This window comes from Taudactylus pleione, unplaced genomic scaffold (assembly GCF_031769625.1).
Source record: "Taudactylus pleione unplaced genomic scaffold, aTauple2 ptg001020l, whole genome shotgun sequence".
NCBI classification, from domain to species: domain Eukaryota; kingdom Metazoa; phylum Chordata; class Amphibia; order Anura; family Myobatrachidae; genus Taudactylus; species Taudactylus pleione.
In genome coordinates, this window is record NW_028285421.1 from 356,580 (window position 1) to 371,996 (window position 15,417).

Genomic DNA, 15,417 nt, shown 5'->3' on the forward strand with positions numbered 1-15,417 from the left:
TCTTCCTGCTGCCACGAGACCGTCACCCGGAAGCTGCAGAAAAAACGCCCCCTCTACATAGCCCCGCCCCTCTCATCTCCATGTAACTATGGCTCCTGTTTACCCCGCCCCCCGTATCATAGTGACCGCCCTCCTCTCATTCCCCTCACAGCGGTGATTGGCAGCAGCGAGTATCCAATCAGGCGGCAGAAAGTAGGAGGGACGTCCTGTTACAGCAGCAACCAGCTCCTCCCTCTCACAGCTTCATCACTAGAGTCACAAACTCTTAGTATAATGGTGTCCTCATGTCCGGTGACCGGCGGCCATATTCTTATAGTCTACCAATCAAAGAGCAGTGGGGGCGCGGCTGCAGGTGATCTAGCGGCCATTTTGTCATAGACATTCCTTACATCCGGTGCCAGGTAACGTGTCCTGTATATATTATATTATTATTATATAAGGGGAGAGAGGACTGTACAGTGATATATGAGGGGGAATAACACAGCTCCCAGCACACACTGATATGTGGTATTATTATTATATAGGGGAGAGGGGACTGTACAGTGATATATGAGGGGGAATAACTCAGCTCCCAGCACACACTGATATGTGCTATTATTATTATATAGGGGAGAGGGGACTGTACAGTGATATATGAGGGGAATAACACAGCTCCCAGCACACACTGATATGTGGTATTATTATTATATAGGGGAGAGGGGACCGTACAGTGATATATGAGGGGGAATAACTCAGCTCCCAGCACACACTGATATGTGCTATTATTATTATATAGGGGAGAGGGGACTGTACAGTGATATATGAGGGGGAATAACACAGCTCCCAGCACACACTGATATGTGCTATTATTATTATATAGGGGAGAGGGGACCGTACAGTGATATATGAGGGGGAATAACAGCTCCCAGCACACACTGATATGTGGTATTATTATTATATGGGGGAGAGGGGGCTGTATTATTATTATATAGGGGGAGAGTGGACTGTACAGAGATATATGAGGAAGAATAACACAGCTCCCAGCACACACTGATATGTGGTATTATTGTTATATAGGGGAGAGGGGACTGTACAGTGATATATGAGGGGGAATAACACAGCTCCCAGCACACACTGATATGTGCTATTATTATTATATAGGGGAGAGGGGACCGTACAGTGATATATGAGGGGGAATAACAGCTCCCAGCACACACTGATATGTGGTATTATTATTATATAGGGGGAGAGGGGACTGTACAGTGATATATGAGGAAGAATAACACAGCTCCCAGCACACACTGATATGTGGTATTATTATATAGGGGAGAGGGGACTGTACAGTGATATATGAGGGGGAATAACACAGCTCCCAGCACATACTGATAAATGGTTTTATTATATAGGGGAGAGGGGACCGTACAGTGATATATGAGGGGGAATAACACAGCTCCCTGTACACACTGATATGTGGTATTATTATTATACAGGGGAGAGGGGACTCCTGTTAGCGATCCAGGTCCCATCTTCGTTACTCACAGCTGCTCTGAGCGATTCAGGTCCCATCGGTGTTCCTCACAGCTGCTGGGAAAAGATTCAAGGCTCTTTTATTTATTTGCTTAGGAAACCAGATAACTTATTAGTGGCATATGCTCGTCCACTGAGTCTTTATAATGGAGTAATGTATCATATATATATTTATATGTGTGTGTGTGCGAGGAATGATGACGTATTGGTGATGTCCTAGGAGAGAGTTATGGGGGATTTCAGGAAACACTCCCGGAGCTTGTGACAAAACCTCAGCTATGTCCCATTCTGATTATGTATGTATTTTTGCATGTATGTTATTTCTATGCATGTATACATGTATGTAATATGTATGTCCCTAGGAAATTGACCGAATAGTGTAATTTATATTTTCTGTAATTATGGGGTCTGACATTGTCAGTTTCTAGGGTGTAATTAAAACAGAAACCATAATCTGTGGAAAGCCCCCGTTTCTGTCCCATAGTTATGTAACTGGATACTTGACAGCTGTGGAGTCAGGAGCATAGTGAAATATAAATTGTTTATTGAAGCAAAACATAGTCCAGGCAATGCAGAAAAGTCAGGAGTGTTACATGAACCGGACTGGAACTGGTGGTAAACAGAACTTGAAGGTGTGCAAAGCTGGATACAAACAACCATATGCTGGTGGATGAGTCAGAGTCACATGCAGCAATAGGAGGGACAGCTTGCAGAGGCCCAGCTGGCTTTAGCTGCACATATTATGGGCTGGAGATATACAGACTGGATACAAGCAAAGACAAAAAGCTGCAGAGTAGATGAGACAGACTCAGACAGCAGTGTAGCTGCAGTTTGCAGAAGTCTTGTAGACAGGAGCGCAGGTACAGGACATGGAATACAATCCAGGGAAAACAATCGATGACCAGCAGGGGGCATGATGAGGGGCAGGAATAAATAGTCTGTGAGGCCGGTGATAAAACAGGGGAGTGATATTAACTCCTGCATGTAAGGAGACAATGTCAGATACAAAATAAAGGACAGTGTCCGAACACAGATGTAACTTATTTCTAGTGGTACAAAGAGCATTTGATGTGTCTTGGTGGAATAAGAACCCCTGGGCCAGGAGAGGAGCATTGGTGTAACCTTATGCAGTTCAGCGTTGTGTGACAGCCCCTGAGTCTTATAGTGCTGGGTCACAGGAACCTCTGGTAGACACTGGTCAGGGCTCTATGGCTGGGGGAAAGGGGGGACTTACTGGTTACTCAGCGTTACATGTCTCACTGTTATATGTGTTCTCTGTGATGTCTGTTATATTTATTCTATTTATTCCTAGAAAGTCCTGATCTGAGGAACCAGAGTCATTATTCAACATTGCACGTTCTGTATTCTCACTGATTCACTGAGGATGGGCAAAGACGGGAGTCACCGTACTGAGAGGATCTTACAGCTCACCTTAGAGATCATCTTCGTTCTAACTGGGGAGGTGAGAGGTTCTGGGGGTGTCACAGTGACCTCACTTATATCTATAGTAATAATATAGGGACATGACTGGGGAGGTGAGGGGATCTGGGAGTGTCACAGTGACATCACTTATATCTATAGTAATAATACAGGGACATGACTGGGGAGGTGAGGGGATCTGGGAGTGTCACAGTGACATCACTTATACCTATAGTAATAATACAGGGACATGACTGGGGAGGTGAGGGGATCTGGGAGTGTCACAGTGACATCACTTATATCAATAGCAATAACACAGGGACATGACTGGGGAGGTGAGGTTATCTGGGAGTGTCACAGTGACATCACTTATATCTATAGTAATAATACAGGGACATGACTGGGGAGGTGAGAGGATCTGGGGGTGTCACAGTGACCTCACTTATATCTATAGTAATAATACAGGGACATGACTGGGGAGGTGAGGGGATCTGGGAGTGTCACAGTGACATCACTTATATCAATAGCAATAACACAGGGACATGACTGGGGAGGTGAGGGGATCTGGGACTGTATTCAGTGATAATTGGTGTCTCCCTCAATAAACAGGATTACACAGTAGTGAAGAAGACATCCAGTGAGTGTGAGACACCCAGCAGACGTCCACATGTGTCAGGAGGACTGAGCAGGACCCAGAGCCCCATCACGGTGCCTCCACCTCACTCACTGATACATGAGAGACACAATAAACAGAAGATTCTGGAACTCACCAACAGGATCATTCAGCTGCTGACTGGAGAGGTGACTGCTGGGAATAGGACATTATACAGGTCACTATAGCAATGCCTAACATAAATTTGGCCACAACATTGACTTAATTATCTCTAGCCGATGCTGACAATCACTCAGTAACACAAAAGATGTTTCTTCTGCTTACACGCCTCTATCAGCATCAGTAAAAGGCCATGTTAGTAATTGTAGCATAGCACATTGTTAGTCCAGCAGATATATTGCAAGCAACAACTTTCAATATATTTTTCATGCTCGGGGACTTTCCATCATCTTTGTACATTGTACATGGGACTGTCGCCCAGTGAAATATTTTTGGTGAGGTTTTCAGCTGTATTCCACTACTCACTTAATTGCTCCAGCCCCCCTTCTCCCTTCCTCCCTGGTGTGTGCAGTGATGGGTATCCGCGACTCGTCCTTGGAATGGATCATGAGGAGCACAAAGGGTTGCTGTTAGTATTGCCTGTAGCTCGTAAATGTGTCCTCCAAAACATGATAGGGACATACCTTCCTAGCATAGCTTTATTCAAGAATAATCTCTTTCGTGCATGTGTCAAATGAATTTGGTGGTATCCTCTTTGGACACTTGTGTGAGGAGACTCTAAGGCTGTTTGAAAAGTTTTATTGATCTCCATACATTTGTCATTGATAATAGTATGTACAAATAATGGTGTAGGAAGTGTCCAGGACTTGTTTTACCATGTTAGTGGCTTCCTTAGTGGGTTTCTTTTCTAGACAAATGTATTTTATTTTTTTATGTTTTGTATTGTTTTTTAGGTTGATGTTGTGAGTAATATTAAGGTTGAAAATATAGAGGCAGAAAAAGAGACCTGTGAGACTGATAATAGGGCAGGAGATACTGATGGAGAAGAAGACACGTATGTGACTGATATAAAGGCAGATGATATAGAGAGAGAAGAAGAGACGTATGTGACTGATATGAAGGCAGAAGACATAGAGGAAGAAGAAGAGACGTATGTGACTGATATGAAGGCAGAAGATATAGAGGGAGAAGAAGAGACGTATGTGACTGATAATAGGGCAGAAGATATAGATGGAGAAGAAGAGACATATGTGACCAATAGAAAGGCAGAAGATATAGAGGGAGAAGAGACGTATGTGACTGATATAAAGATAGAAGATATAGAGGGAGAAGAAGAGACGTATGTGACTGATATGATGGCAGAAGATATAGAGGGAGAAGACGAAACGTATGTGACTGATATTAAGGCAGAAGATATAGAGGGAGAAGAAGAGACGTATGTGACTGATATGAAGGCAGAAGATATAGAGGGAGAAGAAGAGACGTATGTGAGGGGTGATCAGCAGTGTAAGGAGGAGGAAATCCCTACAGATATCAGCACAGGTGAGTAATAAATACTTATTACAGGAAAGAGTCATATATTCCTTACAGTACAACACAGGGCCGTAACTAGCTATGGGCGTCTAGCCAGTATATGAAGCCAATCGGCGTCCTTAGGACAGTTATCGTTGCACTTACTGAAGCAGCGTCACACCCCCTCAGCGTGATGTAATGGTGTTGTGCGCTCAGTGGATGGGGCCAGCACAGGGTGCAACCTTGTCCTGTTAAAACAATTCCTTATTCTACGTGCTCAGCCGAAGGGCTTGGCCTGGCCTACTGACACTACATAGGATGATATACTGAATATTTGTGCTCACTTCCTACTAAGAAGAACTAGTAGACATTTCTGTACGTAGGAGGGATCACCATGAGGGTGGGGAACACGTCTTTAGGGATGAAATAATTTCCTCCCACACTACTCTCCTGCTTTTTCATAATGGAAATATGAAATAATAAAAATAATATTCATGTAAATATTCCCCAATATGGCGACCTGTGCGCATTTCCAGCTTCTCTCTCCGTACATCCCATGGATATTGCCCATCTTTCCTGTAAGCCTGGAGGCAGCAGTGTCTTTTTCACGTGCCTTCAGCTTTCATGGTCTAGTACAGGCCTGGCCAACCTGTGACCCTCCAGCTGTTGTGTAACTACACATCCCAGCATGCCCTGCCACCGTTATAGCATTTCCTAATAGCAAAACTACAGCAGGGTATGCTGGGACTTGTAGTTTCACAGCAGCTGGAGAGCCACAGGTTACCCGATAAGGGGAGGTTATTGTGTCACCCAGATACAGGCAGTGACATGTTAGTGAAGCCTGTGAGTAACCATTTGCCCTAGTGATGTCTTTGTCTTTCGGTCTTCCCGCATGTTGGAGTTTCCTGTTCATGCCTTCCGTACTAAGGAGACCAGTCATGTAACACGTCGTGTTTATGTCACAGTAATTTAGTTTTCTTCATGATGAGTAAATATTCTGTGTAATAAGTGTCAGGCTTATCACAGGAGGAATGTAATGAACAAGTTCCTGTGAAATTATATTTAGTTTTGGTTTCCTGGTGATAACTTATGTAGAGAGGTTTGGGCTGGATCCCCGCTGTGTTATATACATTATCTGTATATAAAGAACTGATGTGACTCTGTAAGGTGTATACCCTGTGACTATCTGAGAGGAGAGAACCTGTGTAACACCTTGTATGCTATGGAATAACTGTCTTTGTAAGACATATCCCATGAGCAATAAATATCCAATTGCCTTAGATACCTGTATCTGCTCGTATCCTGTGACTACCAGAGTAGCTCCAAACACTACTCCCAGCTGTTCTGAGCCCAGTGTCTCCAAGCTCAGTCCAGATACCCTGTGAGAGATCAGAGGCAATTAACCACCACCACCCAGGAGGCATTGGGAGGAGTCAGTAACAGGTGGTTGCTGACAGTAAGAATCCCTAGAATCTGTGTGTATCCAGGGCGGGATTAAGGTCTGTGGGGGCCCCTGGGCAACAAACATGTGGGGTCCCGTATTAAATGTGACGAACTTGGGGTATGCACAGTGGGGATCTCAGTAGTGTCAGTGCCCACAGTAGTGGTGCCCTTTATGCAATTCTCCCATTAATAGTACCCCAAATAGTCATGCCTCCTGTAGTCATGCCCCCTGTAGTCATGCCCCCTGTAGTCATGCCCCAAGTAGTCATGCCCCAAGTAGTCTTGCCCCAAGTAGTAATGCCGCAAGTAGTTGTGGCCCCTGTATAAATACCCCCAGTAGTAATACCACTGTAGTTGTTCCCCCAATCGTAATGTCCACCAGTAGTCATGCCCCCTATGTGTGCCCAATAGTAATACCCCTGTAGTTGTGCCTCCTGTGGTAGTGGCTCCAGTAGTAATACCCCCTGTAGTAATGCCCCTGTATTAGTGCCCCTAATAGTAATGTTCCCTCTGTACTAGTGCCCCAGTAGTAATGCCCTGCCTTCAAGTAGTAGAGCCCCAATAGCAATGCCTCCAGAAGTGGTGCCCAAATATTAATGCCCCCTGAGTAATGCCCCCAGGTGTAAGGCCCCCCTCCCCACCGAGTAATGCCCCCCCTCCCCAAGTAATGCCCCCAGTACAAAGAGCCGCTTGCACTACAAAATAAAAAAGAGCTATTACTTACCTTAAGCCCCACTCCCGCCGAAGTCCACGTCCACGTCCACGCCGCCCGGCTGCTCCTCTGCACCATGGTAGAGACGTCATCATGACGTCTCTCCCATAGTGCACTGCGTGAGCCAGAGTCCGGAGCTCACGAGTGAGCTCCAGTCTCTGGCTGTCGCTGCGGGGAGGGAGCCGGGTGCCCGCTGATTACAATCTCAGCGGGCGTCTGGCAAATGGTGCCTCCCTGCGGCGCCGGGGTTGGGTTGGCCGGAGGAGGCGGAACTGGTTCTGTCTCCTCCGGTTCACTTTAACCCCGATGGGTGTGGGCAGTGGCGGACTGGGGCATGAAGGGCCCACAGGGGAATGCAATGGTAGGGGCCCCCAGAAGGGAGGCAGCACAAAGCTGAAAAAGTTAAGGCCAGCCACAAGAAGGAAAGACGAATAACTGCCCAGGGGCGGAATGCATGACGCCGGTCATTGCATGCATGCTGGCATTGGTAACGCCAGTATGCATGACGATCCCCACAAAGGACCACTCTGTCGGTAAGAGCAGCCTTTTGCGGTGGAGTGGCTTCTGGGTCTATGACCCAGGAAATCTCTCTGGCATCCTTCTGCACATGCCGTAGGGGGGTGCTGGGAGGGATCCAATCGGATCCCTCTGACAGAACTCTGTGGAAAGAAGCCCATTGGCTTCTATGGGTAACACCATCAGGAAGATGGTGTTACCCACAGCAACCAAGTGCACTTCAGGGCTTGGTGCACATCAGAAATGCGGTCAAACCTGCATTTTTGGGGCTTTACCGCATTCCTCCCTATGGTGCATCCAGTGCAGGCGCTAGGTGTCTCGGTACCCAGCGCCGTCCTGTGCTCTCCCTCCGCCCCATCCTTCACTGCGGCCTCCCACTGAGAGTAATAATTACAGCTGCGGGTGGACGGGGATCTTTTACACCTGGACCCATGTGCAGCCGCACGCTTGGAGTGTGCCTGGAGCCGGCCCTGGCCCTCATGGGAGTAACTTTACTTTCCACAATAAAAGGGGACTGGGTATAATTTTAACCAATGGGAGGCAGCTCTCTGGCCCCCTTACCATTCACTTTGCAATAATTGGGCCACCACTGCTAATGCATAAAATAACATTAAAAAGAAAAGAGTATAAAAATAAATAAATAATACAAATAGACAGGAGGGACAAGAGAGAGAGAGGGGTGGGGATGAGAGAGATATAAGATATAGAGGGGTAGTGACAAGAGAGAGAGTCAGCCAGGGTAACTACTAGTACAGCTCACCCAGTAATGTCCTGCACTGTGTCCCTGCGCTGTTCCCCGTGGCACAAACTCTGAGGGGCAGAGGGGGGGAATTGGATCAGCCACAGATACAGTATACACTCCTGCACTCACCCTGGCTGGCACAGAGCTCTCCATTCCCTGGCTGATAATGGGCTCTTCCAGGCTGCTCCTTCTCCCTGCAGCTGCTGCTCTCACAATTTAGAAATCTCACGCGCTGGTCACTCTTTCAGAGCCCGCCCCCACCTTCCTGTGACAGCTTGTCTAAGCAAGCACTACAGCCAACAGGGATAGTCAGAGAGGCTGAAGTGCACAGTGGTCCCTCCCCCCAAAACTGAAGGCTCCGCTCCCTCCATCCGAGTGCTGCAGCGTGAGTACAAGGGTTTCAAAAAAGAAAAAAAAAAAAAAATTATCCATTGTTGGGGGTTCCCCTGCCTTGCATCCTTGTTGTGTAAAAGGAATTACCTTGCAGACACTGGCAGCGCAATAGACCACGCCCTCCCGCGGTAGGGGGCGGGGCTTACAGTCGGTGCGGCAGCCCAGTCCAAGCCTGGGTGTGGGGGCCAAGGGACGATCGCCCCTGTCGCCCCCCCCTTAATCCGGCCCTGTGTGTATCCAGCAAAGGACAGGATAGGGATTTGTTCATATTTTGCTCAAAACATTTAAGTTTGCAGCCCAGCATCAGGAGTTCCTACTCTATGAATGATCCTTCTTACAACACTAACTTGTAGTTACATCTTCCTCACCTCCCAGCTACAGAAGCGAATTGTGAAACAAAAACCTATCGCCACGCGGCTGGTACCATGTAACGTATGGGTAACATCCAGCACTGGCCTATTTTATTTTGTTTCAAAATTGTGCCTAAAGTCCTGAATGCTGTCAATCATGCCGATATGAGGCCGTTTTGTGTGTGGCTCACTAGCCTATGCTTGTTTAGGTGTTAGAACTTGGATCTGGGAGGTGAGCACACTTTACCAGCAGTTTAATGGTGATGCATATACAATATAGATACTTGCAAGAACCTTGATACTGGGCTGCAAGCTTAAATGTTTTGCTGAAGGCCTTGTGCTTGGATTGCTAGATGTACCCAGGTTTGTAGTGGTGGGGCCAATGCCGATAACAATTGTCTTTATATTTTGTATTAGAATAAACATGTAACCCCTGTGATAACTATAGCACAGTATAATATGTGACCATTATACATTGTACCATGACACAACGGAACTTCCCCATTTGTTGCTAATTTGGGGACCTGTCACCATAGTCTCTATTGGAAAACTATCCCAGTTACAGGGAAACAATACTTTTATCATATATTATTTTATTCCCAGCAGATGGATGTAACAGAAGGAAGATCTCAGAGGGACATCTCATCTTATCTAAAGATGGTGACATAGAAGATCACAACCTCACCCGAGATTCTCTAGGACAAAACCCTAACACCACAATTATACACCCAGCACCTCACAGTGCACATGTGTCATCTGATCCCTCTGATTATGGGGAATGGTCTCCTGATACCTCAGATAGTGGTACACCTATTACAGCTCCTGCAGTAGATAAAGTATTTTCCTGTTCTATAGATGCCCAACAGAACACAAAAGTCATTAATGATCAACCAACTAAGACCAGTACAAAGCCCCATACATGCTCTGAGTGTGGGAAATGTTTCATCTATAAATCAGCTCTTGTTACACATCAGAGAAGTCACACAGGGGAGAAACCATTTTCATGCTCTGAGTGTGGGAAATGTTTTACACAGAAATCAAGTCTAATTACACATCAGAGAAGTCACACAGGTGAGAAACCGTTTCCATGCTCTGAGTGTGGGAAATGTTTTACAGCAAAATCATATCTAATTACACATCAGAAAAGTCACACAGGTGAGAAACCATTTTCATGTTCTGAGTGTGGGAAATGTTTTACACACAAATCACATCTTGTTACACATCAGAGAATTCACACAGGTGAGAAACCATTTTCATGTACTGAGTGTGGGAAATGTTTTACACACAAACCACAGCTTGTTACACATAAGAGATATCACACAGGTGAGAAACCATTTCCGTGCTCTAAGTGTGGAAAATGTTTTACACACAAAGCATATCTTGTTACACATCAGAGAAGTCACACAGGTGAGAAATCATTTCCATGTACTGAGTGTGGGAAATGTTTTACATGTAAATCAAATCGCGTTAAACATCAAATAATACATAAAAAAAATATGAGCCGATAGACATGAAACCCAATAATTTAACCAAAATATTTGAAGCTTTTGAATTATTTAATCTGTTGTGTTTTGAGTACCAGCAATAGTAGAATGGACAATACACAGCGCCATCAGTAGACAAAACATTGGTACATTTTCCACACAACAATCGACCTATAATAAAAGGAAAGTATATATTACACAGTCATGGACAACAGAAGGGAACAGACAAAGGAAAGAACAGGGAGGGAAAGATGTCTTTTGTGTTGTTACCCAGAAGCAAGTAATCACCGGTCTCCTTGTACTCTAGCCAAGAGATCCATGTGGTGACAAATTCCCAATGTCAGTCCATCGTGGAGAACATCACATCTTCCATCTGATGTTAGACGTGTGATGTAATGAGTTGCTGTAATTGTCATTACCTGTGTGTGATGGGGATCAGTGAGGCATAGATTATAGTAACACACTGCCTGTTATATACACACACACACACAGTGCTATGTATGTCCTCTCATCACTCTGCATTTCATTCCACTGACCAATTGGCTCAGATGTAGGCCTGAGTCTTATCAGCCATAATATATCTTACCCTTCAGTCCTAGGGGGCAGATAGCCAGGGGGGCAACTAACTGTGGTAATACACAAAGTATGCAATAACTAAGTGGGTTTTCTAAACAGTTAAAAAAAACAGTGTAACAAACATTTAACACCATCTGTGACCAGGTAATTTCATAGTCAAACTTCACATTTATTTATGTACTGTCCTACAAATTTCACCTTTTTATCCATAATCAACATGTTTTAAAAATAGCTTTTTCCTATATCACTCCATGGTATCTTCTCTAAGGCTATTACATCTGTCACTCTCCCTGTATATCATCCCTCTGTACACATTGCCTCCTCATTACTATACTCCCCTCTTATATACACACATGAGCTTTTTCCTATATCACTCCATGGTATCTTCTCTAAGGCTATTACATCCATCACTCTCCCTGTATGTCACCCCTCTGTACACATTGCCTCCTCATTACTCTACTCCCCTCTTATATACACACATGAGCTTTTCCTATATCACTCCATGGTATCTTCTCTAAGGCTATTACATCCGTCACTCTCCCTGTATATCACCCCTCTGTACACATTGCCTCCTCATTACTCTACTCCCCTCTTATATACACACATGAGCTTTTCCTATATCACTCCATGGTATCTTCTCTAAGGCTATTACATCCGTCACTCTCCCTGTATATCACCCCTCTGTACACATTGCCTCCTCATTACTCTACTCCCCTCTTATATACACACATGAGCTTTTTCCTATATCACTCCATGGTATCTTCTCTAAGGCTATTACACCCGTCACTCTCCCTGTATGTCACCCCTCTGTACACATTGCCTCCTCATTACTCTACTCCTCTCTTATATACACACATGAGCTTTTTCCTATATCACTCCATGGTATCTTCTCTAAGGCTATTACATCCGTCACTCTCCCTGTATGTCACCCCTCTGTACACATTGCCTCCTCATTACTCTACTCCCCTCTTATATACACACATGAGCTTTTCCTATATCACTCCATGGTATCTTTTCTAAGGCTATTACATCCGTCACTCTCCCTGTATATCACCCCTCTGTACACATTGCCACCTCATTACTCTACTCCCCTCTTATATACACACATGAGCTTTTTCCTATATCACTCCATGGTATCTTCTCTAAGGCTATTACATCCATCACTCTACCTGTATGTCACCCCTCTGTACACATTGCCACCTCATTACTCTACTCCCCTCTTATATACACACATGAGCTTTTTCCTATATCACTCCATGGTATCTTCTCTAAGGCTATTACACCCGTCACTCTCCCTGTATGTCACCCCTCTGTACACATTGCCTCCTCATTACTCTACTCCTCTCTTATATACACACATGAGCTTTTTCCTATATCACTCCATGGTATCTTCTCTAAGGCTATTACATCCGTCACTCTCCCTGTATGTCACCCCTCTGTACACATTGCCTCCTCATTACTCTACTCCCCTCTTATATACACACATGAGCTTTTCCTATATCACTCCATGGTATCTTTTCTAAGGCTATTACATCCGTCACTCTCCCTGTATGTCACCCCTCTGTACACATTGCCCCCTCATTACTCTACTCCTCTCTTATATACACACATGAGCTTTTTCCTATATCACTCCATGGTATCTTCTCTAAGGCTATTACATCCATCACTCTCCCTGTATGTCACCCCTCTGTACACATTGCCTCCTCATTACTCTACTCCCCTCTTATATACACACATGAGCTTTTTCCTATATCACTCCATGGTATCTTCTCTAAGGCTATTACATCCGTCACTCTCCCTGTATGTCACCCCTCTGTACACATTGCCTCCTCATTACTCTACTCCCCTCTTATATACACACATGAGCTTTTTCCTATATCACTCCATGGTATCTTCTCTAAGGCTATTACATCCGTCACTCTCCCTGTATGTCACCCCTATGTACACATTGCCTCCTCATTACTCTACTCCCCTCTTATATACACACATGAGCTTTTTCCTATATCACTCCATGGTATCTTCTCTAAGGCTTTTACATCCATCACTCTACCTGTATGTCACCCCTCTGTACACATTGCCTCCTCATTACTCTACTCCCCTCTTATATACACACATGAGCTTTTTCCTATATCACTCCATGGTATCTTCTCTAAGGCTATTACATCCATCACTCTCCCTGTATGTCACCCCTCTGTACACATTGCCTCCTCATTACTCTACTCCCCTCTTATATACACACATGAGCTTTTTCCTATATCACTCCATGGTATCTTCTCTAAGGCTATTACATCCGTCACTCTCCCTGTATGTCACCCCTCTGTACACATTGCCTCCTCATTACTCTACTCCTCTCTTATATACACACATGAGCTTTTCCTATATCACTCCATGGTATCTTCTCTAAGGCTATTACATCCGTCACTCTCCCTGTATATCACCCCTCTGTACACATTGCCTCCTCATTACTCTACTCCCCTCTTATATACACATATGAGCTTTTCCTATATCACTCCATGGTATCTTCTCTAAGGCTATTACATCCGTCACTCTCCCTGTATCTCACCCCTCTGTACACATTGCCTCCTCATTACCCTACTCCCCTCTTATATACACACATGAGCTTTTTCCTATATCACTCCATGGTATCTTCTCTAAGGCTATTACATCCATCACTCTCCCTGTATGTCACCCCTCTGTACACATTGCCTCCTCATTACTCTACTCCCCTCTTATATACACACATGAGCTTTTTCATATATCACTCCATGGTATCTTCTCTAAGGCTATTACATCCGTCACTCTCCCTGTATGTCACCCCTCTGTACACATTGCCTCCTCATTACTCCCCTCTTATATACACACATGAGCTTTTTCCTATATCACTCTATGGTATCTTCTCTAAGGCTATTACATCCGTCACTCTCCCTGTATGTCACCCCTCTGTACACATTGTCTCCTCATTACTCTACTCCCCTCTTATATACACACATGAGCTTTTCCTATATCACTCCATGATATCTTCTCTAAGGCTATTACACTCGTCACTCTCCCTGTATGTCACCCCTCTGTACACATTGTCTCCTCATTACTCTACTCCCCTCTTATATACACACATGAGCTTTTTCCTATATCACTCCATGGTATCTTCTCTAAGGCTATTACATCCGTCACTCTCCCTGTATGTCACCCCTCTGTACACATTGCCTCCTCATTACTCTACTCCCCTCTTATATACACACATGAGCTTTTCCTATATCACTCCATGGTATCTTCTCTAAGGCTATTACATCCGTCACTCTCCCTGTATATCACCCCTCTGTACACATTGCCTCCTCATTACTCTACTCCCCTCTTATATACACACATGAGCTTTTTCCTATATCACTCCATGGTATCTTCTCTAAGGCTATTACATCCGTCACTCTCCCTGTATGTCACCCCTCTGTACACATTGCCTCCTCATTACTCTACTCCCCTCTTATATACACACATGAGCTTTTCCTATATCACTCCATGGTATCTTCTCTAAGGCTATTACATCCGTCACTCTCCCTGTATATCACCCCTCTGTACACATTGCCTCCTCATTACTCTACTCCCCTCTTATATACACACATGAGCTTTTTCCTATATCACTCCATGGTATCTTCTCTAAGGCTATTACATCCAACACTCTCCCTGTATGTCACCCCTCTGTACACATTGCCTCCTCTTTACTCTACTCCCCTCTTATATACACACATGAGCTTTTCCTATATCACTCCATGGTATCTTCTCTAAGGCTATTACATCCGTCACTCTCCCTGTATGTCACCTCTCTGTACACATTGCCTCCTCATTACTCTACTCCCCTCATATACACACATGAGCTTTTTCCTATATCACTCCATGGTATCTTCTCTAAGGTTATTACATCCATCACTCTCCCTGTATGTCACCCCTCTGTACACATTGCCTCCTCATTACTCTACTCCCCTCTTATATACACACATGAGCTTTTCCTATATCACTCCATGGTATCTTCTCTAAGGCTATTACATCCGTCACTCTCCCTGTATATCACCCCTCTGTACACATTGCCTCCTCATTACTCTACTCCCCTCTTATATACACACATGAGCTTTTTCCTATATCACTCCATGGTATCTTCT

General features: G+C 44.7%; 2 protein-coding genes across 2 annotated transcripts in view; one reads left to right on the forward strand and one right to left on the reverse strand.

The window, feature by feature from the left end:
- The window catches only part of LOC148454248 (uncharacterized), a 60,689-nt gene that overhangs the window by 28,153 nt on the left and 17,119 nt on the right, over positions 1-15,417 (reverse strand). The window lies entirely within an intron of this gene.
- Positions 2,824-15,417, forward strand: part of LOC148454249 (uncharacterized) — a 236,274-nt gene continuing 223,680 nt past the window's right edge. The window contains exons 1-5 of the mRNA XM_088461130.1: positions 2,824-2,968; positions 3,535-3,726; positions 4,492-5,080; positions 9,810-10,081; positions 10,220-10,613. Coding sequence (XP_088317256.1) covers positions 2,891-2,968; positions 3,535-3,726; positions 4,492-5,080; positions 9,810-10,081; positions 10,220-10,613 — 1,525 coding nt within the window. The 5' untranslated portion in view covers positions 2,824-2,890. The remainder of the gene's footprint in view (positions 2,969-3,534; positions 3,727-4,491; positions 5,081-9,809; positions 10,082-10,219; positions 10,614-15,417) is intronic.